General features: G+C 39.6%; 1 protein-coding gene across 1 annotated transcript in view; it reads right to left on the bottom strand.

Annotated features, from left to right (window-relative positions):
* The window catches only part of CSMD3 (CUB and Sushi multiple domains 3), a 3,006,114-nt gene that overhangs the window by 2,796,804 nt on the left and 186,224 nt on the right, over positions 1-23,086 (bottom strand). Inside the window, exon 2 of the mRNA XM_078686868.1 lies at positions 13,429-13,651. Coding sequence (XP_078542994.1) covers positions 13,429-13,651 — 223 coding nt within the window. The remainder of the gene's footprint in view (positions 1-13,428; positions 13,652-23,086) is intronic.

The raw sequence follows: 23,086 nt of genomic DNA, 5'->3' as shown, positions 1-23,086 counted from the left end.
AATGTTTTTCTAAACACTGGGAAAGACGAATGTTCCCTTCAGGATTTAAATCATCCTAAATGCACCGCTTCATGAGCCCGTGGTGGGGAAATTCTTCACGTCAGCATTCGCTGGCTAACGGCTCCCCGCCTATACACCTAGTCTTGTCTCTTCCACGGCTCGAAAACAACAAGGTTGTTTTCGAGCCGTGGAAGAGACGAGACTAGGTGTATAGGCGGGGAGCCGTTAGCCAGCGAATTTGGAAAACAGGCTGAATTCCATGATGATCAACTTCCTTCCAATGTGAGTAGGCTCTTTTAGGGAGTGTAATGAAGACACATGGCTACCTACCTTGTGTGGGTGCCTGAGGGTTCCTTTTTTCCTCACTGGGAACTCACTACCCTTTTGACACAGTTGTTATTTTTGGTATAGGGCACTAAGGGGGAGGTGGGGGACGGGCTGTCTCACTGTTTCTCCTTTTGAGCTCTATCATAGTATACTTTAAGATACTCTTTTGTTGTTTCGGATTGATTATAACTTAAGGGGTGTGAGAGTATTTTACTTTGCCCTTTCTCTCTTGTTGTTTATACACAAATAAGTGTGGTAGCCATCTCTTCAGTGCTAGTGTAAACCCTTCCACATATATGTTAAGCCCTTTAGATACACTGTCAACCTTCTAAATCTATCTGATGACACATAATGAGCTGTTGGTCAATATTAGTATGATGAACTGAAGCCTGGATCGTTTGTATCACCCTTCATACCATGTCCTTGGTTCGATTTTTTTTGTGTATGTAATGGTCTAGTAGTGAGGCATGTATCCATTGTCTTTGAATACGAGACTGGTGTTGTAGGATTCAATTATGTATTTCTTATGTTGTCTTTCCAAAATATGTTAAATCCTCCAGAGCAATGGATTTAGAATATAACATTCTTGGTGTGGCAATGTGAAAAGTGTTCAAAATGATAATTTGCATGGTTTATAACAAACCTTTTTAGTGCCTTTGTGGTGTTACCGGCCAGATAGTTACCACAACTAAGGTGGCCAGTGATGGATTGTAGACCAAAACACTAGATGATGGAATCTTTAGGTGGTTCCACATAAGCTTTAACACGTTTTCTCATAAATGAAAAACAAGATTCCAAAACTTGTGCTCAAGTTTATTTATCAAATTTCAAGCGTGCTCACTAGCATGAAAACAAACCACCTTTGGTTTGTTTTCATGCTAGCGAGCATGCTTGAAATTTGATAAATAAATCTGAGCACAAGCTTTGGAATAACGAAAGTTGGAGTGCAACCTAATTATTTCCTTCGGGGAAGAGCGTGAAAAAAAATAAATATATATATATATATTTATATACACACGCATCTAGACACACACACACCCACATATATTTAGCAAGCACATTGTAATGTGTTTTGTATGTCAATGATGTTTTCCATATAACAATGTGGTGGAAAGGTGCTCTTTGGATTGAGAAAGGATGTTGTACTGCCAAAACACATCTTTATTTGAGTTGCAGGGCCAGGAGAAGCCTGCCACATTCAAATGATCCAAATTACCTTGGTATACGTGTCTGTGCTCTTGGGGAGGGAGTTTGGATATTAAGTGCCAATCGGTGATGCCAGCATTTTTTGGCATGTCGGCAACCGCTCAAAAAATTAAGGCGGTATGTGAGTGCCAGATTAGCGAGCCCCTAGATTGGAAATTAGGATGAATAATATAAGGAGATGCTGAGGTGGAGGTGAGAACTCGGCATGGGGGAATCTGGTGAAGACTGAGGATTCTGACTCTTCTGACCTTTGTGACTTACCATTGCAGTGTCGCCTTTCACACAGCAAGAATGTTATGTAATAACTTGTGGACAATAGGCTTTGGCATTCAAATGATATTCAAGAATGTAATCGTTAATATATTGATTTGACGCATTATTAATGATGTTATGAATGCCGAATATTTAATTTGTTTCTAGCTTGTGGGTCTAATGGCCTGAGGCCTGTCGACCTGCAGAGTTTGGACCGTCCTTTTGTTTGATAATATTTTGTGTTCAGCAATTAACATCATGTTCTCGCTGGTCATGCGGTTACATTCTCTGATGGCTGTTGGTTTTATAATGATTTGGTCGCATAATGATGTGAACATTTGAAATATGCAGGGGGAGTGTGCACATGATTTAATTTGTAGTTTGCTCACAGGTGCGAGATCAAAGTCAGGCCATTAAGGCCTTGATCTATATGATTTTGCCATATTTTATTTTATTCAGTGACTCTGCTATCTGTGAACTGTTTTAAAAATGTATATGCTTTCTTTTATAATTTGCAATTTACAATAATTTAATTCATGTGAGCCCTGTTATTGTATTTTACATACATATTTTGTTTTGTTATGTGACCACATTTGTAAAGGAGACTAACAAGTGTTTTTTACGTCTATGATGTTTTCTATAAAAAATTAGATGAAAATGGTATTGGATCGAGAAAGGCTGTTGTACAGCTGAAACGCGTATTTCTTTGAGTCTAGTCGCAGGGCCAGGAAAGGTCTTCCGCATTAAAATTATCTGAATCACCTCAGTCTTCGTGTCTGTGTTCTCATCTTTCTGGAGTTGGGAGGGAGTTTGTAAATATATATATATATTACAAAGTTAGTGGTTCTCTCTGCCACAATGGCCGGCGGTTTTGAGTGCGGGCACGAAACCGCTAAATATACACACCAATCCTCTCCTTCTTACTTCAAGGAAATACTCATGCCTAAATTCGTTTTCATGCTGTGATTTATTCCATAAGCATCTGTGAGTCAAACGCCTGACACGTTTCGGTGCAGCCGCACCTTGGTCACAGGTCGAGGGAACTTTTGTGAAACATGATTACATATAGTGCACTATAGACATAAACATAAATGTAGGACTACATATTCCAACTGCTGTAGTTTGGTGGTGAAAAAACAGCGGCTGGTAAGATCTTAGCCTTTACCCAACATGTAGTCCTCTGGGCCAGAATAAATCACAGCGTGAAAACGAATTTGGGCTTGAGTATTTCCTTGAAGTAAGAAGGAGAGGATTGGTGTGTGTATATATAAATATATAGATAAATTTGTATATTCTGCAAATTAGCGCCTAAAAAGTCTGACTATTATTTTATTTAATTTTTTTAGTTTTATATAGCGCTGGCTCAACCCAAAGGTAACAGAGCGCTTTACATACTTAGGGAATAAGTTTACACAAGTACATGGCGAGAGGTAAATAGGCATCACGTGGGGTCATATACAGAAATATAGGAGCAGAGAGTATTAAAGTGGATACGGTTAGAGCATAGTAATATAAATCAAAGTAATTGGGTGCTTTGGAGAAGGATAGACTTTGAGTTAGCATGGTAAAGATTCTGACTGGAATTGTCCAAGAGAGTTCGGTCTTTGGGAGGTGTAAGTAATTGCATGATCTAGCTGAAGTAACTGTTGAGTAATAGAGATTTGAGATCTCGTTTGAAGCAGAAGAAGCAAGGGTTGCAATGTAGGTCCTTAGGGAGCGGGTTTCAGATTTTGGGGGTATTTAAGGAGAAGGGGCGTGTCTGTGACGATTTTCTTTTTTGTTTAGGGGGTATAGAAGGAGTGAGTTAGAGCTTCTCAGAGCCTGACTTTTCTCTGCTCACGATAGGTTAAATTCTAGATATTTGGGGGTTGCGGTTTGGAGAGCTTTGTTGGTGATACATGCTGTTTTATAGATGCATTTTCCTTTGGTGGGGAGCCAATTGAGACTTTGAGAGCTGGAAAGATGTGGTCAAAGCATTGGGTTCCTGTGATGCACCTGGGAGTCACTTTGAAGATTGTGGATAGGGGCGGGTGGTGGCCTTTTGGGTTTCCTGTTAGGGTGGCATTGCTATAATCAAGTTTAGAGAGGACTAGTGATTGAACTACTGGCTTAGGATCTTCAGGTGGGATAAACTGTTTGATTTTGTGTCAGATGTTCTAGTGTGAAGGGAGCACCTTTGGTAGTGTTTTAATGTGTTCATTCATTGACAGGCTGGTGTTTAGGGTGATACCAAGGGATTTAGCAGAGTTGGATTGCGTGATAGGGCTGTTTAGTGAGTTCAAGTTTTTTAGCCATTCAAGGATGGGTAGGGGATTTTTCTTTGGGGAAATGAGATGAAGTTGATTCTTGTTAGTGTTCAGCTTCAGGTGATTGGTCATAAGCCAAGTTTGAATCTTGGTTAGTGTGGCATTAGGATGGTGTATGTTACTGAGTGATTTTATTCTGTAGTAGAGTTGTGTGTCGTCGGCATATAGGTGATATTTGATACCAGCTTGGTTTAGGACAGCTGTGAGGGGTACCATGAAGAGGTTGAATAGGGCCAGTGAGAGCATGTAATCTTGAGGTACTCCTTGAGCTACTAGTGCAGGGTTCGAGAAACATATGTCAATTTGTATCTGTTGGGAGCGATGTTGATGTTGCATTTGGGGAGTGTCTCCAGTAAGGCCAGGTAATATATTGTATCAAATCAAATAAGTGATAAAATGCACATCCTGATTATAACATTTTTAACCAAGTTCATAATGCTCTGAGGCAGAAATATCTGGGGTGCCACTCCTGGTGCGTGCTCTGCGCAAACCATGCTGATACAATAGTATACATCTGATGACAAATTTAGGTGCAACAGTCCCAAGGTGCACTCCTCATCAGTAGGGCCTACTCATGGGCAGTGCACCTTAGGACTGTTGCACTTAAATAGGTCATCAGGTTTGCACTGTATCAAATGCCACTGAGAGCTCAAGTAGTATTAAGAGGCAGGAGTCACCTTCATCCAGGGCCTTGTGTATGTTGTCTGTTATTTTGAGTATAGCAGTTTCAGTGTTGCAACCTTTCCTGAATCCTGATTGGAAGGTGTCCTGGAGGTTGAATTCTTCTATGTGTTGATTAAGTTTAAGTAGGACACATATCTCCAGCGTCTCGGCTAAGAAAGGGAGATTGGTGATGGGTCTGAGATTGTTAAGATCATTGGGGTCAGCCGGAGGTATTTGTTTTATGGGGGGTGACTTGTCCGAGTTGAAGGGAGTCTGGTACAAGGCCTGATGAGAGAAAGGCATTTATGATTTTGGTCCAGAATGGGTCGATCATGTTGTTGAGTTTCTGAACAAAAGTTGAGGGGTGAGGGTCTGCAAAGTGAAAGGTGGGCTTGAGTTTAGCAATAATTTTGGAATTTCACATTCTGTCAAGAGTTTGAAGTCTGACCAATTAAGATTATTCTTTGGTTGAAGGAGTTTGGTTTTGGTGGAGTTGGTAGGTTGGGTTGTGGAGGTAATCTCAAGGGAGAGGGAAGGATCAATTTAGCTACTTTGTCAGTGAAGAAGTTAGCTATTGTTTCACAGCATTCAGTAGTGGCTATTGTTTCTTGTTGAGAGGTAAGTGTAGTATGTTGTTTTGTTATTCTCAAGAGCTCCCTAGGTTGGTTCTTTGATCGGTCGAGTTGATTACAAAAGAAAGTTGCTTTTTCTTTGGAAATGTGTTTCTTGTAGGAGAGTCGCTTGGCTTTTAAGTGTATGAGGTTGACCAGTGAGGGGTTCTGTCTCCATAACTTTCTGGTCTGTCTCAGACTGAACCAGGATCTGGATTGGATTTTCTCGATCTCTTTAGCTTGAGTGGCGCAACCTGGTTAAGAGAATCGGTTATCAATGAGTTGTAGTGGGCAGTAAGTTCATCAACGGCTTGAGGGAGGGGTTTGCGACTTCAATTTGTCATTGGTCCTGGACTCTAGTTCCAATTGTGGGACATGTTTGATGTTCCTAGACTAGCGTAAGGGATTACAGGATGTGGTTGGGATGGATGTGTGGTGTAGGTTGAAAAGAGTTAGATGCTGGTCTGACCAATTAGTCAGCAAGGTGGATTGAATGGAAACAAGCTTATCTTCAGTGATCCAGAGTTGCATCCAGGGTTGAACCTTTACTGTAGGGTAGTTCATTACAGAGTTGCTTGAGATCATTTATTTCCAGTAGGTTATTCAGGTTGGATATTGTTGGGTCATCTGTGTCATTCCAGTGAAGGCATATTTATCTATTGCAGGACTGTACTTATGTTTCAGATCAATTTCAATTGAAAGGGCCTTTTTGATTGTTTGCTATCAGCTTTAGTGCCATTTGATGAATCTGCACAAAAACTGGCTTTGCCTTGGTTTATTCATCTAAGTTACAGCTTGCTAAATTTCATGTAGATGTGTCTTTTGGGGTAACACCAAGGAGGCCCACTAGAATTAGGTGATTGTGCGTCAGTGGTGATTTTTGCATAATTATAGATTTGATGCATTTGCTACATAATCCATCATCCTCTGCATAATCTACAGATTTTAACAAAACAAGTTTCTTGCTCAATCATTTCATAAGTTACTTAAAATGCTAAAGCACATGGTGCCTCGCAGTGGAAGGACCTTTGCAAAGGTTGACTGGTCATCGTTTTGTAGCTTAGTGCTATATTTGGGTGTTAAACTGGTCCTTACAAGGTGCACCTAATACCCACATAGAGACAACAATTTAAAAATTGACAAAATAATGCAGTAATGCTATCAAAAGTGTGCTGCATAAGTTGGCTTTTTGCCACATAATATACTCAACCCTGCCACAGAATTTGGGCCTCTGCTGCTGCATAATTCCAGTGGCCCTGACAATAAGGGAGCGGATCATAAAAGAAAAATTAGCTTTTTACTTGTTTACCTGTTGTAAATTGCTAATGACCACCTGTTGTAAATTAGGTACAGTCGTCCGAGGCTGATGGGATCCCCTTTGGCATTATTGTTTATGTGCGATTGTAAATGTTCATAAACATTGTGTGCATAGGGTTTGTAATAATGATCACAAGAAAATAAATGTTTGCACATGAGTAATAGTTCAATGAAAGCAAAGGCAATCATTTTCCACATGTTTACTTCCTCCCTTGTTCATTGGTCTTCCGGACCACTCTGGGGGAATAAATAAGGTTTTCAACCAGAGCAGAGGTCTAAAGGTTATACTCGGCTACCTGCATGTAGGTAGTGGTAAGCTCAAATACTTGGAAGAAGGCTAATTCCTACAGACCTCCCCAACGCAGAAGTACCCTGAGTAGGTTTACTCTGCTCCAACATAGTTGAATGGCCCAACTGACAGGACTTGAAAATATGAACTGGAGCTCCCCTCTGGCTTATTGACGGCTATTTTCCAATGAGGATTGCAGTGACACTCCTGGGGTGATACTTTCCAAACATGGAGCCTATGACTGTCCCTTGGCTGGGAATGAGCTTGAAAGCCATTATGAATCTCTGCTGGTCAGCCCTGCAGCTACCCTTGTCTGAATGTTGGCTGTTAGGCCTCCTCTCCCTGTTGTTTACCAGTGTGTGCATGTTTGCACATTTGTGTGCATGTGCTACGGCTGAAGCGCCACATGACCCACACTTCGTAATAAAATATATTTTTCGCCAACTGCTTTTATCACCATTTTAGCCAACTGCTCTAATTACAATGCTTGAAAATTGCAGCAAGCAGGTCACGGATATCATCTGTAACATGACAACAATTCGTTGAGCTCCGACTGTGTTTGACATTTGTGCCGGTAGTAGACAAAGAAACAGCATTGTGGATCTCAGAACATTTGAACACCACTCGGTTCTGTTGATTTTGGCGGCTCCATTGCTCAGTGTGTTATTGAACCCTAACATTTCAGTGTGTGACCAATTGTCTTACTTTAGCAAAGATGTACTCCATAATAGAATAATGCAACAAAATGATACACCATATTTAATGTAACATATTTCTCTTATTTTTAAGCACAGTAATATGAGTTACAAGGCGTCACTGGGAACTTGGGCATGCGTCCAATATGGCAGTTGTGCCGGTCCCCGAGACCCGTCTCCGGCGGGGGCTGGGCCAGGGCAGTGATGACGAGGCCGGCGCCCACCTACCGCGCGCCGCAATTGGACGGCCTGGCAATGCCCCGGATGCAGATCAAGCGCTTCCGGGCAACGTGGGCAAAACAGGTCCCTGATCTTGCCGGGACCTGTTTATTCTGGCTAGGGGGGCCAGGTTCCCTTTAAAAAGTAGGACAGAGTGGCAGCAAGCAGCAAGGTCTTTTCCTCCGTGGACTCAGCTGATCTGCGCCATCACCACGCGCCGGAGACTGCTTAAAGCCCCTGTTTCTTTTTCCCCAACATCTATCCCCTGAGGCAACAAGGTTTAGGAAGTAATTGTGTACAGGCATTTGTTCAACATTTTCTTTCCAGGTTGAATGTATCGGTTTGTTTATTTTACAGTGCAACGTCATTTATGCTTGTCGTATTTTATATGTGAGTATCCTTGGCCTGCGGCAAAGTCATGATTGCTAGGTCAATTTTTTACATCTATTAGTGAGCATCCCATTGTTTAAGGGTGACAGCTGGGGGGACTGTGGTCCTTCATCACACTCCAGGGGGCACTTACAGCAGGTAGGGTGAAGGGCGCAGGTGTAGGAAGTTCTGCTTCTGGAAGGCCCCTTGGGCATAGGGGGTGCCCACGGAAAAGTATTCTGATGGGCAAACGGGCTTCCTACGCAAGGTCACTCCGTTAAAGGGGGACCTGGCAAGTGGTTGGGAACAGTCATGACCTTGCACGTGGGCTCATCTGGGATATGCAGAAAACAAAGTGTACATATTCCATTTTTAGGTAAGGCATGGCTATGTATTAGACTCATGGTAAGGTTAGCCATACAAATGTGTAAATATGTGTATTTGAAATGTTATTGAATATGTTTTAGGTTTACTGTGTATTAAAATTGTCAGAAGAATTTTAATTATGAATTATAATAAAATATGGCCGGGGTTATCGGACCCCTAATCCAGGTTCTGTGTTAAGATGAATTTTATTATTGGTGCCTTAGGAGTAGAGGGGGAGACAGTGGTCTGGAAACAACCATCACAGGGTCCCTCTCTGCAGGGGAGTTTTGGCGTCCACATTTCAACCGTTGGGAGGGAACTCAGCATTACCTGGCCATATTAGTAACATCACCAAAAGCTCCAGTATTAAATCATAACTATCTCTGAAGAACGTGATTGCAGGTTGCAAACAGATGTGTGCCGTGAGTGCCTAACTAGCTGTTTCTTTTTCTATTTACTTTTTTATATAGTACAAAGGTGTATTAAGAAAACTAATGTCTATTAAAAATAAAATGAAAATAGTTAAATGCTCCTTTTGACATAAGTTGTATAATTCATGCACACATATCTTGGCGCTGATTAACAGATCTCTTTTGTTACCCAACATACTGGTACTCATTTTATCTACCTCAGAAGAATGAAAGGCTGGGTGGACCCATAGGGATTTGAACCTTTAATTATGAGGTTGAACACAGACCACCCATGGTGGGTGCCTTAGTCCACTAAGCCACCACACCAAGTTATCTTTGTTCACTGAAAGATGGTGATGGATGAATGGAGAGTGCACGGTAGACTGACATTGAAAACATACCACACTCTGCACTATGTACAGAGCCACAGGAAAAAATGAGATTAAGTCACCTTGACATTTAAGGAGTAATTATGCAGTCATCGCACGTACTGCACACAACACCATTTGCTGTATAGTTGTAATCTTTTACATATACATAAAAGTCTTATAGGTGGCATTGTAAATTGCATCATTTTAGTTTATTTGGTAAAAGACTTTAAAGAGAAAGGAGGCGTAGAGTCATTTAACTCGCTTATTTTCTGCAGAAAAATTATCAAAAGAAGGACAGTGATAATTTATTAGACGAGTTCGATTTATGAATGTAAATGGGTCAGCCAAGTTATTTTAACCACCTCCATGCGTCAATGCGTATGGTGGGAGGTAACCTCAGTGGGGAAGAGCACCAACATGCTGCTTATGACTTGGCATCTGTCTGGGTTGGCTCCGCCAGTCATTAATCAGAGGGTGATAACATTTAATACACTGAACTGAGTAATAAACACCTGTTATGAAGGGAAGAAATATTTTTGTTATACATTTTGAGCACCTTTGTGAATTTAAATATGTAAATTATCATGTTACTGCAAATGCCCGTTTCTGCTTCACAGCGTCACAAAATTGCATTTACAAAAGTGATGAAATTCTACTAGTTCTAGAGAAAAAGGAAGAATGTGGCTTGCTTTTACCTTTCGGGGACTGATTGTGTAAGGTCCATGATCACAAGCCTAATAGTAGGAATGGGTCTTTGGGTGTTTCTCAATGTGTCACCACTAGTAATGGTTCAACAACAAGTGATTTTTTAGTTTGTGGGTATTCACACAAAATATGAATTTTACTCATATGATGGAAATGCTCACACACCTTGTTAAGGGCAGGGCACATGCATTTCTGTGGTGAGAAAGATGAGTGATCTGGCTAGATGTAATTTTAATGGAGAAGATGTGGTTGCTTGGGAGATTTATTTTCATATAGGAAAACTAAAACTATTAAATGTGCAAATATATGTTTGCATTTTAATTCTACATGCACAGTTGCATCTTTCAGTGATTCATGTTGAATTACATTTGTTAATTCAACTTGAAAATATGCTACTGTCTGAAATTTACTAACACCTGATTTAGAGAGTGGAGGATATGGCACTTTGTTGCAAAGGCATAACATTTCCACCAAACAGAAGCTGCACCCATCATATTTAGAGTCTGATAACACTGAAGTATATCAGCGGCAGAGACTACTTCATCTCCACCGCTCCAATACACTTCCAACATCCCGATAAAGTAAGGGCTGTTGGAGGTTTAGCCATTTGACCATATCCACAGTATGGAGTGGGCAGTCAAACGGCCAACTTTTACTGTCCATCACCGCTAGGTACAACCTGGTGGTAAGGGGCAGTGAAAACTTGTAAATGACTCAATGCAATGGGAGAAATCTCCCAGTGCAAAAGGGGGAACTGCTTTTTTTACTTTAAAAATAAAATCCTGCTTTGATTTTTTCATGTTAATGGTGCCATCCATCAAATTTTCACTACATTGACAGGAACAGCATGTCAATGGTTCCTGCCAATGCAAGAGATCTGCTAGACAGAGGACATCTCTAAATTTGGTAGGCTGGTACTCCTTCAGGCCAAAAGAGTACCTCACTTCGTCGCCCTGATGGAGTATATCCCATCTTCGGAGCTCAAATCAAGTCCTATGTCTCGAATTATTTTTCAACTCTAAAATGAAATCAGAAATTTGCTGAAAACATTTGAGTAACCAACCAGGTGGATAGTTCTGGATATTTCCATAAAACATTTATTGAATAGTGCCCATAGTATTTTGAAGGGTGCATACTAAATTTGGTCTGTACTATTATTAACTAAGAAATGTATATTCTTCCCAGACTGTATGTATGCAAACTACATTTTTTATTGTGCTATGTAGAAGCATAGTACTTTTCATTTCAATAACTAATTGCAATGATGTGTGAAAAATGAATCATCGTACAGATTTGTAATACTATTAATAATAACAATAATAGTGTAAACATTTTCCTAATGGAAATATTGCTGGATGAGTCACCACACTTAGAATTTGAATCTGTTGTTATTGGATCTGGTTTTTTCTTTGTGGCTCTTACTTAATTCACTAGGTGATCTTTCATTCTTTGTGGAAGATAAGACAAATAATTACTTTCATGCTCACCTTTTCTTTTTTGAATGAATGTCTGTAAAAAGTGTCTACACAGATTGTTATACTACCTATCAAGAACAGAGTACCCAGAAATATATCTCCACATGATGAAGACAGTATTTGATTATAGTTTGTGATTGTTTTTATTTATTGGTAACCATTTTATATCTGTAAACTGAATACCATCACTGCTCCTTTAATTTCTAAACTTTGAGCAGTTTTATAAAAATAATGATATTTTAGGCCACGACTTTTAAAAGAGTAGGTATGCAAAATCCATTTGCATTGAATCAATATCTTTCAGAGTGCAAGTGCTCTTGCAATGAGGCAAAATCTTCAATCATGAATGGATTTATCTATCATAATTGTTTGACTGTTTGTCAAATGAATATTACAGGAAGGGTATCTTTGCGAAATCTGATGTTTATACACAAATTCACATGTTTGAATATTTGGTATGTCATTTATTTCCCTGGAAACAAATGTAATCCAGATCCTTTTTTTGCTAGATATTATTGTTTTGCTTTTGCAGAGGGAATGGAATACTACCTCTGTATGTAATATCACTCGGTTTCTGGAGGAAGGTGTTTTTGCACAAAGAAAAACATGTTCCCTCTGAAGTAATTTTGCAAACTGGGCCCACAGATAGTGATACTGATTAAATAGTTCTAAATACAAATCTTACTATTCCAATTTTTTGAACCAATGTCTTGATATACTAAACTATCTATTCCTGCAGATTTGTAGAAAAAATGTATGTATACTTATAAACTAACTATTAAAACTAACTAAAATACTGAAGGCCTGTAACCTCCAGTTGGTGGTCCCAACTGCCGTATTATTTTGTGACCACACATGGTGCAGCCGCAGTCTGACATTTCCCAATTGGGGAATGCGTTACAGCCATAAACTGGCCGTAGTGCATTGTCTCATAGGGAAACGTGAGGTGGTGTTAATCCCTGCACCCCATGACAGGCACCTCAAGGGGACTGCCATGGGGTGCAGGGGCTAAAAGGGGGGCACAGTTCACCAACCAGAGGCCACAAAGGAAAGGGGGCCCTGCTAGGTGCCCTCAAACAATCTTTCCGACATGCCGGAAACTGTGCATCATAATCCGGATGGCATAAACCGTCATCCTTTTGAATTAAAGGCCATTTCTGACTAGCCGATGGGCTCAGCCAGAATGACCATACGGTTACGGTGACCAACATCGTAATAGGGCCCTTAGGGTCTTGGCATAATGTGTTTCTCAGCATGACATTCCAATTATATAACCACAATTTGACAAGGCAACGCTGTTCAAATCTAGAGCTGTTAGCACACATTGTTCTGCAGTAAATGATTCCTGCTGTCAAAATGTGTTGGTTTTGTTATTGGCTTTGCATTGTGTTGTACATTATTGCTTTGAAACAATTACACTTTCAATCTGATTGACCCCTTATTATGAATTTGAGAAACCATAATTTTGATTATGAACGTTGTTTGTTGATTTTTGGTTAGGTGTGGTTACTAAAACATTTTCTTCATTAATTACTTATGAACGGGCATGTAAGGTTTAAAGTAAGCATAATACCTTGATGGTATTCTGGTAGTATGGATGGTTGTGTAGAAGGACCATCTGCATGTTCAGATGAGGCTTATTATCATTGTTCCTCCATCTTCTAGTGTTATTTGAGAAACTATTTTCCAAATTATTAACTTAATGATCAAATTGTCATAAGTTCGGAGGACATTTATAAATATAGAATTACAACATAGAATGCAAAGTGAAGCATGTTCTAAGATTTAATAATAGAGTACATCATAGTATGTATGCAGCCAAAATATGGGGTTATCTTTATACTTGCCTTGTCCTGAAGTTTGTTGGATGTGGATGTCCATCATACAGTGATAAATAATCATATTCTTCTTCTAGAGCAAATGATTGAAAGGTAATCTGTATTCTGTTCCTTTCTTCTGCTACTATTACCCACGTGCAGTTGGCACCATTTGGATACCCATAGGGAAAGCCTGGACTCTCAATTGTACCATTGAGCCCTTTTAAAGTTCCACCACATGTATAAATAAACCCTGCAAAAAACAGATAGCAGAGTTAAATATGAATCAAAGACAAACAAATAATACATTGTTTTATCAAATTCAAAATAATTTTACAAAAATGTATTCAAAAGACAATAATGAAAACCTTTTTGCAATTGAAAAAATAGCCTTATTTGTAATGAAGAAAATGTTATATGAAACAACATGGTTATTAAATATTGAACCCTACAAACCTAAGCAAAGTGTTAAGAAATTGCTATGATATAGGAAGAATTTAATAGTAAGAGTTCTGCTGACAAGTAGTGGGCTAGGGTCCTGTTGCCTGCTTTAAAAACAGTAAATCCAATTTTTATTGTGAGTCTTGGCACTTGAAGCACAAATCATTTGATTTTGGCTACCTTTTGTTGCCTAATATTGTTGACAAATGTAAGCAAATTACTAGACATGTCATTGTCCTTTTCCTCTATTGCTTTCTCGATTTTCTTTTAGCTCCAATTTTCAACTGAAACAATCATTCTAGTGGGATAGAATTAATAGATTAAAGAACATCTTTGTGGAATGTTGACACACCAACCACTCTAATGCATACCACTTATTTATCAATGATATTTTAATGACTCCAACCAAGGTAATTAATTTAATATCAGTAATGCGCAGTCTTTCATTAAAATATTAATAATGAAATGTGCTCCAAAGGTTAAATTGAATGCAAATGTGTTTACACCATCCCAATTATCAATTAATTATCAAAATTATACTTTTAGAATGAGTCTCTAAAACAATACAATGAACTGTAAAGCACACAATCAAACCTTAATACAATAGTTTACACATCATGTGGCATAAAGTTGCCTATGCCCATATCAAAGTCCATTGGTTATTTATTCCACTTGCATAATTTCCAAGAACCATCATACCTCACAGGGGAATGCGAGTCTGTTTTTGTTAGCCTGTAGCCAACACATTTTGGCAACTGGTCATGAAACCCAGTGCTGGGGACTCTTAAAATATAAATTGTTTATTGTGCTACAATGTTATTGATAAATTATTCCCCCATATCTTATAAAGAGTAAATATACACGTAAGTCAATGAATTTGCCCCAGTTATGAATGTTTTCCCTTTATTTACCTGCTCCTCAACCTTAGACAGGATCCCTGTTATATCATCCTATAAAACGATTGGCATCAGAGGGAGCAAACCTCAAGCCCATTACTGTCTCCCAGATTTGCTTACAACACGTACCGCTATGTAGGGAAACACTGGATTGGATTTAATGAAGCTTTTCACTGGTGCCATGTCACAAAAAGTGACATAAACTGGTATAAATTCTTGATAACTTATTAATATCCAGGGAAAATATTGATTTGTGCTGGAAAGTAGCCCTAAAATAGTGTAAGGTAGCATTATGTGTGAAGGCGAGGTCCCATGGGTAGTACATGAGTGTCACCGTGAAACCACCAATGCTTTATGACACAAAGCAATGTCTACAAAAAAGGTGGACAGGACAAGTTTATGTTCTCAAAACTTTCTTACTGTGAACGTGTGCTCAAATATACAGCACACGTTTTTACTATGACTAAGCATAGTATTTTGTACTAAAAGGTTATTCTTTCAGGGAAAAACCCTTGATAGGTATCATGCAGACACCCTTGCACTATGGTGGAAGGGTGTGTGAATGGTACCAGGCAGCCTCAAATGTGCCTTAACTGAAAATAGCAGCACTAATGTCATATCTAGTAAATATGGTCCTGCCAAACTGTCTCCATCTTGTGCAACACAGAATACTAACTGTGGTTGCTGCGCTACATTACATGAAATGAAAGCAAATCTGGCCCATAATTCTTAAGTAATTTCAAGTAACATATCAAAATGGGAATAAAGGTCTGCTGAACATCAATTCAAAAGGTTTCACACAGCAATCTATCTCTGTGGGTGGTCAATACTTGTATAGAAGTTGTGACGTCTAATGTTAAAAAAAAACAATGTCACTATCCCAGTGTCCCTCACATAGTATATTGAGAATATGTTTCTATGCCCCTAACGTTTAATGGAATATTCATCACAAAGGGGTATATAAAGACATCTACATATTCTAAAAGTCCCTCAGTTGGTGAGTTCCTACCTGATACTATAGGTCTGCAAGGTAGAAAATGAGAACGTATACACATAGATGTCTACGCCTAAGTACCTTAAGATATTAAGACTCACCTGTAGTAAATAATCCCATTCAGACTACATATACGATTACCATCAAGTATTAAGATGTGACCCGATGTGGCATGCAAGCATCTTTATACAACTTGTGTCAAGCATCACAACTGTGCTCTTCTTTTTGAGACCCCAGGTGTCAGGTGATATTTGATGCTGGGCATTCATGATTGTCTTGATGCCAATCCTGATTTGTCTGGGACCAGGAGTTGTCATCAAATCAGTAGGAGAAGATTCACAGGGCCACATCACTCTAAACATTCCCATTAAACATTAGAACTGACAAAACCTAGACAAATAAGCAGGAGGAAGAAATCAAGGTATACAGAAAAAACCTATGACAACTGGTACGGGTACACTGATTGCTAGGCTAGCAGCTAACAGTTCTCATTCTACAGAAGATCTTGTAATTTTAACATAACTTTGCATCTGGACATTTCTGATCCCTGTTTTATGTTTAGGTTCTGGTGCAAAATGATTGCATCAGAAATACTGAGGCTCTTGTAAAGAGGCCTTAGTAAGAGTTTTTGCTTATTCTCCTGATGGGGTCACTACCATTCTCTTCTTTAAACAGAAGCTTTGAAATGTGCTTTATGCTTCTATTTAGATGTTGCCTTTGTTGCTTTTCCCTTAATGAAAAACACCATTGTTGTGTGTTCTAACGCTATTATTTGAATGCATAAATTGAACATTTTTATTAGGCCTGTAAAAATATGCTACAGAGATTTAGTTACTTTACAATCCATTTTTTTCAGGAGGTTCTGTTTTCTGTTTCAGTATAGTCTTACGGTTCAATTTAGATAAGGTAGAAGCACATCCTCTGCCCAGGCATATGCCATGCCATTACACCATATGTGTGCAGACTGAGGTGATGGTGACAGACAGCAGCATGGCAGGGAAAAAGCATCCATGTTGATATTCTTGTGCACCCTAGTGCACCCTCCTGCTCAACTGGGACACCTGTAGATCCTATAGCCGGGAGATAATTCTCCCTTCAGAGCATTGTGGCAAAATCCTAGATATTACACAGGATTTAGTAGTCCTAAATCATCAGGATCACTCTAAGAATTGCATTCTGAAGGCTGTGCAAAAATCATCTGATAAATAGAATCCTGGGTGTTTCTTTGTCAAACCACATATATATGAGGGACCTTTTGTTGAAGGCTGTATGCACTCCCAGGGATGGTAATTCTGAGGATTCCCATGGTTCCATGGTATGCAGTTGTCTTGGAAGCAGTCTTTCATTCCATAGAACTCAGGAAATCCTTTGTATTCTCCACAGCTTCCACTCATGAATGGGAGACAAGTGGCTTCCACCACAATGCTTCTTCCCAACATTGCTTACTGAAAATGATCAGCCAGCGCCACCACTTGCTTCTAATTGGGCATGTGTTTCGAAGTGGAGATCAGGATCCCATCGTTTGTTTGGCACTAACTCTGTCTCTAGTTCTTAATTGGAATTGGTGGGTATGATATTGAAGATAAATTAATAAGACCATCCTTTTGGTTCTAAATATGGAGCGTAAAGAAGTTTCTTCATTGGTATAGATAGGTCACCACTGCTTGCCCGTGTGTTTTTGTAGCTTATCGTTACAGAAATTACAGAGCATAAAATAGCACCATCAAATCATTTAATTTTAAATAATCATAATAATCATGACATTATTTGTTTAATTAAGGGCTATGTGAGTTAGTGAGTGAGACAGCCACTTCTCTTCAAGTAACCGTCACAAAATGCTGGACCGATTCGCTAAAACCCACAACTAGGCTTCTACTGTAAACTTTCCTTGTACATCCCTTCTTTTTTCCACATGGCCTGCATGTATCTTATTAATTTTGAACATACCCCATCACCTGTGCATCTCTTTGCTGCTGTGCCTTTAGGTCTGATGTACATTAGTGCCCCTATATTTGTAGTGCATGAAGCACACAGTGAGTCAAAGAGTCAGGTAACAAATGTATTCCCGTTGAATACTGCAGAATGATGTGCTGTGCAAAAAAAACGAACATTTAAATCTGCTACATAATACCATGCAAACCAGAACAACATGTCTTTCACTGGCTTCAGTACAATCCAATACGTTCAGATACTGGTCCATGTATTAAGCTACCTAGTTCCCTATGCTGGTCATAATAGCAGTAAACACCTTGCATAACATACCCCAATGAATGTACCATATTGATTTTAAAGAATGCTTAATTCTTGTGTAGTCCTTACTATCCACGTAGCAGTTTCTGGCTAACTCAATGCTTCTCCAGTGTTCCCTTATTAATACATGTCCTTCTTCTTTCCTATTCCTTATAACATTTCTTCTTAAGTATCAAAAGAATTTTATTGTGTGTATACCCTATTGCTAACTAGATGTGTTAATGCATATGAATAAATCTACCTCTATACATACAAGTGAGTTGAGTAATTGAACAAGTGAATTCATGACATAATTGTGAGAAAATGTTTTTATTAGTTGGGGTGGATTGTGTCTATCGCAAATAAAAATGTCACCCAATTTCTAGGTCAAGTCAAAAGTTTCAGCAATTTAAACCTGAGCTCAACCCCTTGTAGCTGTGCAGAAAGCTACCTGGCTTAACCTTGAGAAAAATTGTGTGAAGCATTTAGAAGCCCCAAATCAGTTAAAAATTGAAAACTCTACTCCAATTTAGATGGAGTAAACATTTATTAAACAAAATGCCATTGAATGAAAAAAATCTAAAAGGGAACTGAAGATAAGAATTTTTAAAATGAATAAATAAAAATAGCAGCAAAAATCTAAAAGACCAGATCATACAATTTGGGGTCAACTGCAACAGAGCATGCATCAGATAGACAAGGTAGATTGGTCGCGCTAGGTCCTGGATGTAGGGAATCTTGAAAAAGTTGGTAAGTCTCAATCTGAAAAGGTCACTTTTCTGAAGAAAATCTCTTCTTCACATAGGACAAACCCAAGATCCACCCCGATGCTGTGAAACTGGCAGACATATACTTTCATGGTTCGTCTGCTTGAAGCTCAGGTGCAAAGGTTTTGGCAAAGTTCCCAAACTAATTTTAGTGCCCAAACAACCAAAGGGGTACATGTCCAATGCCCTTCAGTGACCAAACAACCACATGGGTACACTTCAAATGCCCCCAGGAACTCAGGAGAAGCACGTAGAGGCTCTCATGATGATAAGAAGAGGGCAACAACAAATTTCAGTCCATGTCCAGGTGCCACTAGTCAGCTGAAATACTTACAGGAATGTTTGCATTCTGCTTATATATGTTCCTGTAGCCATCCAGGGAATCAGTCTTATGATTCTTGGAGATCTTTATATCCTCAGACGTTTGGTGGATGGGAGTATAACCTCCTGAGGTCTTTCTCAAAATCACAGATGGAAAATAACAGCAGGTTTAGTCCTCCTGGTATCCTTTTCCAAGTCCAACAGTGTGTTATGAAGGCAGCTTTGTATGTTTCATCGGTCTGTGGGTGGGGTGCACCGTAGAACACTACTAGCTCCGCTCGAATCAATGACGTTCCTCAGCTCTGACTTACCTTCTTAGTAAGAGCTTCTGTTTGCTTTTCAGTACAAAGGCCAACATTTCCATTTGTGGGGCATTTTTAAGATTGTGAAAGCCTTTGGTCACACTAAGTTTGAGCTCTCAGGGTGGGTGGGGTAATGGAGTATATACTATGGCAATCCTAATTCCCTACCAGATCATAAACTAAAATTCCAGTTTGAAGCAGGCACTGTACCCACAACAAGCCCAGACCAGAACGGGGGTAGGAAAATAACATGGGTTTTCAGCAACGAGACAGGAATGATCCTAGTACTTTCTTGTTCTCTTTGAAGAGTGCAAAACATTTTCATGTGATTCGGAAAGACCTGTCATGCAGGATTTGTGTATCAATATGAAGGTACAGCTCCCTTGTGCATAATCTCTTGATCCCTGAAAAGTACTCTCTGCCCACTCTGGTTATATGGGGGAGGTTCTGGAAGGAGTATCACACCTCACTCCACCCTCCTTCAAGGAGGAGCACTGGCTGTGAGTAGTTGGAGACCTAACACAACTTCTGAAGGCTCAGGCGTGTAAAGAGTAATTTGCTAATAGTTACTTTTCCTTAATGGAATTTGAATAACTATTAAAAATTGTGTTTTCATAATTTTTCTAACTAGTCTCTTTTCCGAATTAGCACTGTTTGTATTTTAATATTGTAAGACCTGTCAGCCTTAGGCTGGTCAACCCCAAAACATATTGCATTACTCCTCTCATTTTTGGTAATCTTGTTTTTGCTGTCCTTAGGACTCTGGTCACTTTGACTGTAGTAGTACATTTAATTGTTTAGATTATGCAAACTCACACACAATACAAAAGGTACAAGATAAAAAATACATATCCTTTGAAAATAATAATTGTCTTTTACCGTACACAAATGTTTTGATAAAAACAATTCCAATTACATGCTTAAAGCGTTCATATATAACAGAAATACATTTGATTACACATCAAATTGCTTTCCCAAGAACCCCATAAAACAAAAACTAGTCACATCATTAATTGTTCATAACCCATGCTCTCTAAATCGTGGCCATAAATAAAAATTACAAATATCCAATAGTTTAGAACAGATATAGAGAATCAATATTTTCTGTCTGTAATTGACACCAATGCCACAGCATACCCTGATTTATTATTTTGTTCTATGCACCCTTAATTGAACCAGTAAGATATATTTAAGCCAAAACCGTAAATGTTTTTCATTATTAAGGGATCAATGGGAACATCCAAAGAGTCCTGTTCTATAAGTTTGTAAGAATCTAAAACATACCCATTATTTGTATACCCTGAACAAGTATCCTTATCGGCTAGAAACTGGAATGATAAAATTGTTTGTTTAATAAGCAAGTATTTTCATATGAGCAAGAACTGTTAGTGAGTGGAAATTATAGTTTGTCAATAAAGTGGACGCATCAGATATTGAGAACAAATCTTTTGACGAAGAGTTTGAGGATGAATCCAACCAAATAAAATGTTTCACATAAATCTCTTCAGCAGAACCACAATCTCAAATGTAATTAAGCATTAGAATATTATATAAGACAACATTGATTGTAGTCCAAATTCCTGTATCAGGCTGGCTTGAGGAGTAGATTTTCTATGGCTGAAAATCTTCCTCACACAATTGTGCAAAATAATGTCTAAGTTACGTAAGGAGACAGAGTTCATTATACTACAATGATATATATACTATTTTTGCTTTAGTTGTAGTAATAGGTGGACCCACAGCACCCCCTCCATATCTCAAAGCAAATCATTTAATTAGAAAAGCTGCTTTATTACACTGGTTTTTCAAATTCTCAATCAAACAATTGTTGAGGTTGTCCATCTCCAAACAGAGAGGGTACTTCACGGTGGAGCGCCACTGTGGGTCAAACTGATGGTCTCTCCAGGTTTTTTCACCAAAGTGATGAGAACATCCAGGAGGTTGAGTATTTATCTGCACTTTGAGCTGGGAGCACACTGATAACCAGTGCTAAATTGCATGTGCTCACTTCTTAAAACTTGATAACATTGGCTAATCCCCAACAGGCATATTTATTTTACTTGTAAATCCCTAGAAAGGGAGCACTACCTGTGCCCAGGGCCTGCAAATTGAATGCTATTGATTGTGGCACCCACTTAAGTAATACCAAATCCTGTCTCTGGCCTGCTATTACAGCCTGTGTGCGCAGTTTTAAACTGCCATGTCTGCCTGACAAAATAGCCCTTTTCCAGGCACAAACTTTCCATTTTTATACATGTACGTCACCACTAGGGTAGGCCCTGGACAGCCTAGAAGCAGAGTGCTGTGTATTTAAAAGGTAGGACATGTTCTTTTAAGTTTTACATGCCCTGTTTAGGGGTGGGCAAAATATTCTGTTCTGCCAGTGGAATTAGCAGAATTTTGTAACATGGAGTTCCAGCAAAATTTTGTCAATCACTGCAAGGTGGAATTTTTTTGTGCGTGTGGCTCCAGGATGACAAGTTGGCCAGCGCAAGTGACATTTAGGGCTGTATTTCAATGTGTGCCCCAGGGATGCAATGGGCATTTGCGCGTCTCCTTGTATAATACCTATAGCGCTGGTACACTTAAAGCTCCATAGCTACCGTCAGAGGGTGTTCCCTCATTTGAATAGGGGCATGCCTTATGCAGGTGAGGTAATTTCTTTGACTCTGTGCCCGCACCTTATTACAGACGAGGACGCAGAGTCAAAGCAGCCCTCAGGATGCTTACAGTACTTCATTTTAAAGGTTGTGCACTGTCAGTCCGCCTCCTAAGAGCAGCCCTCTGCATGGAGTAAAGGGGGTCCCATGGACCCCCCAGACATCCTTTTGCAGGCAGGTGCAGTCACTCACTGCACCCGCCTGCAAGGAGATCTCCAATCCCCTTTAAAAGTGTAGGGGGGTGCCACCTGCACTGTGAAAACACAGAGCACCGAGTTTGCACATGTATGCGCTGCCCCCTGCACAGCGCTAGTTCACGGCTGCACTGGGGGCAGCTCATACATCATAATAGGGCGCATTGTGATTGTTTGCGCCAGGCACCTTTTAAAAGGTGCGCCGGGCGCAAACAATCACAATGCATAATGCAGCCCCTGGTGTCCCCAGCATGAATTGTGGTCGCACGGAGGACATCTGGTGAGATTTTACTAACACAGGTTGTCGTGACCATTGACACTCAGAAGGCTGACGCTCAAGTAAAAAATCTACCGAGCAAAAGCAAAATCAACCTGTGTCGCTGCACCCTCTGGCATGCCTGGTGGTGCTGTATGTGCTGATTTTTCAGAGCAGAAAACACTCCCGGAACTAGATTACAGTGCAAGCAGTGCAACGTACCTATTTCCACTCATTGACTCAACGGCACAGAATCTCACAGTTTTTATGTAACTCCTCAGAATTTCATGAAGTCAAATTCCATGTATTCCACCCACTTTTACCTGTAAGCGTAATTACCAAACAGGAGTAGGTGAACAGTTCATGTCTGGCGTCTCTGGATTGGCAAAGAGAAACCCTACCTTGTGGTGAAGTCAGATTTTGAATTAAAATTTTTAAAAAAGCCACTTTTAGAAAGTTGGCATTTTTCTGCCTTAGCCATTTAGTCCCTACAGCCTGTCCCTATGTCACATGAATGGGTGTAGTGGACAGTTGGGCTTTGTGTATTCCTGCTAGACAGCCACACACAATAGCAAGCTTAGCTGTGTCTGGATTGGCCATCACTGGCAGGAAGGGAGGAGGGAATTGG

The sequence above is a fragment of the Lissotriton helveticus genome, chromosome 4_1 (assembly GCF_964261635.1).
Source record: "Lissotriton helveticus chromosome 4_1, aLisHel1.1, whole genome shotgun sequence".
Classification (NCBI taxonomy): Eukaryota; Metazoa; Chordata; class Amphibia; order Caudata; family Salamandridae; genus Lissotriton; species Lissotriton helveticus.
The sequence above is the reverse complement of the archived record's forward strand: the minus strand, read 5'-3'. Positions and strand labels throughout refer to the sequence as shown.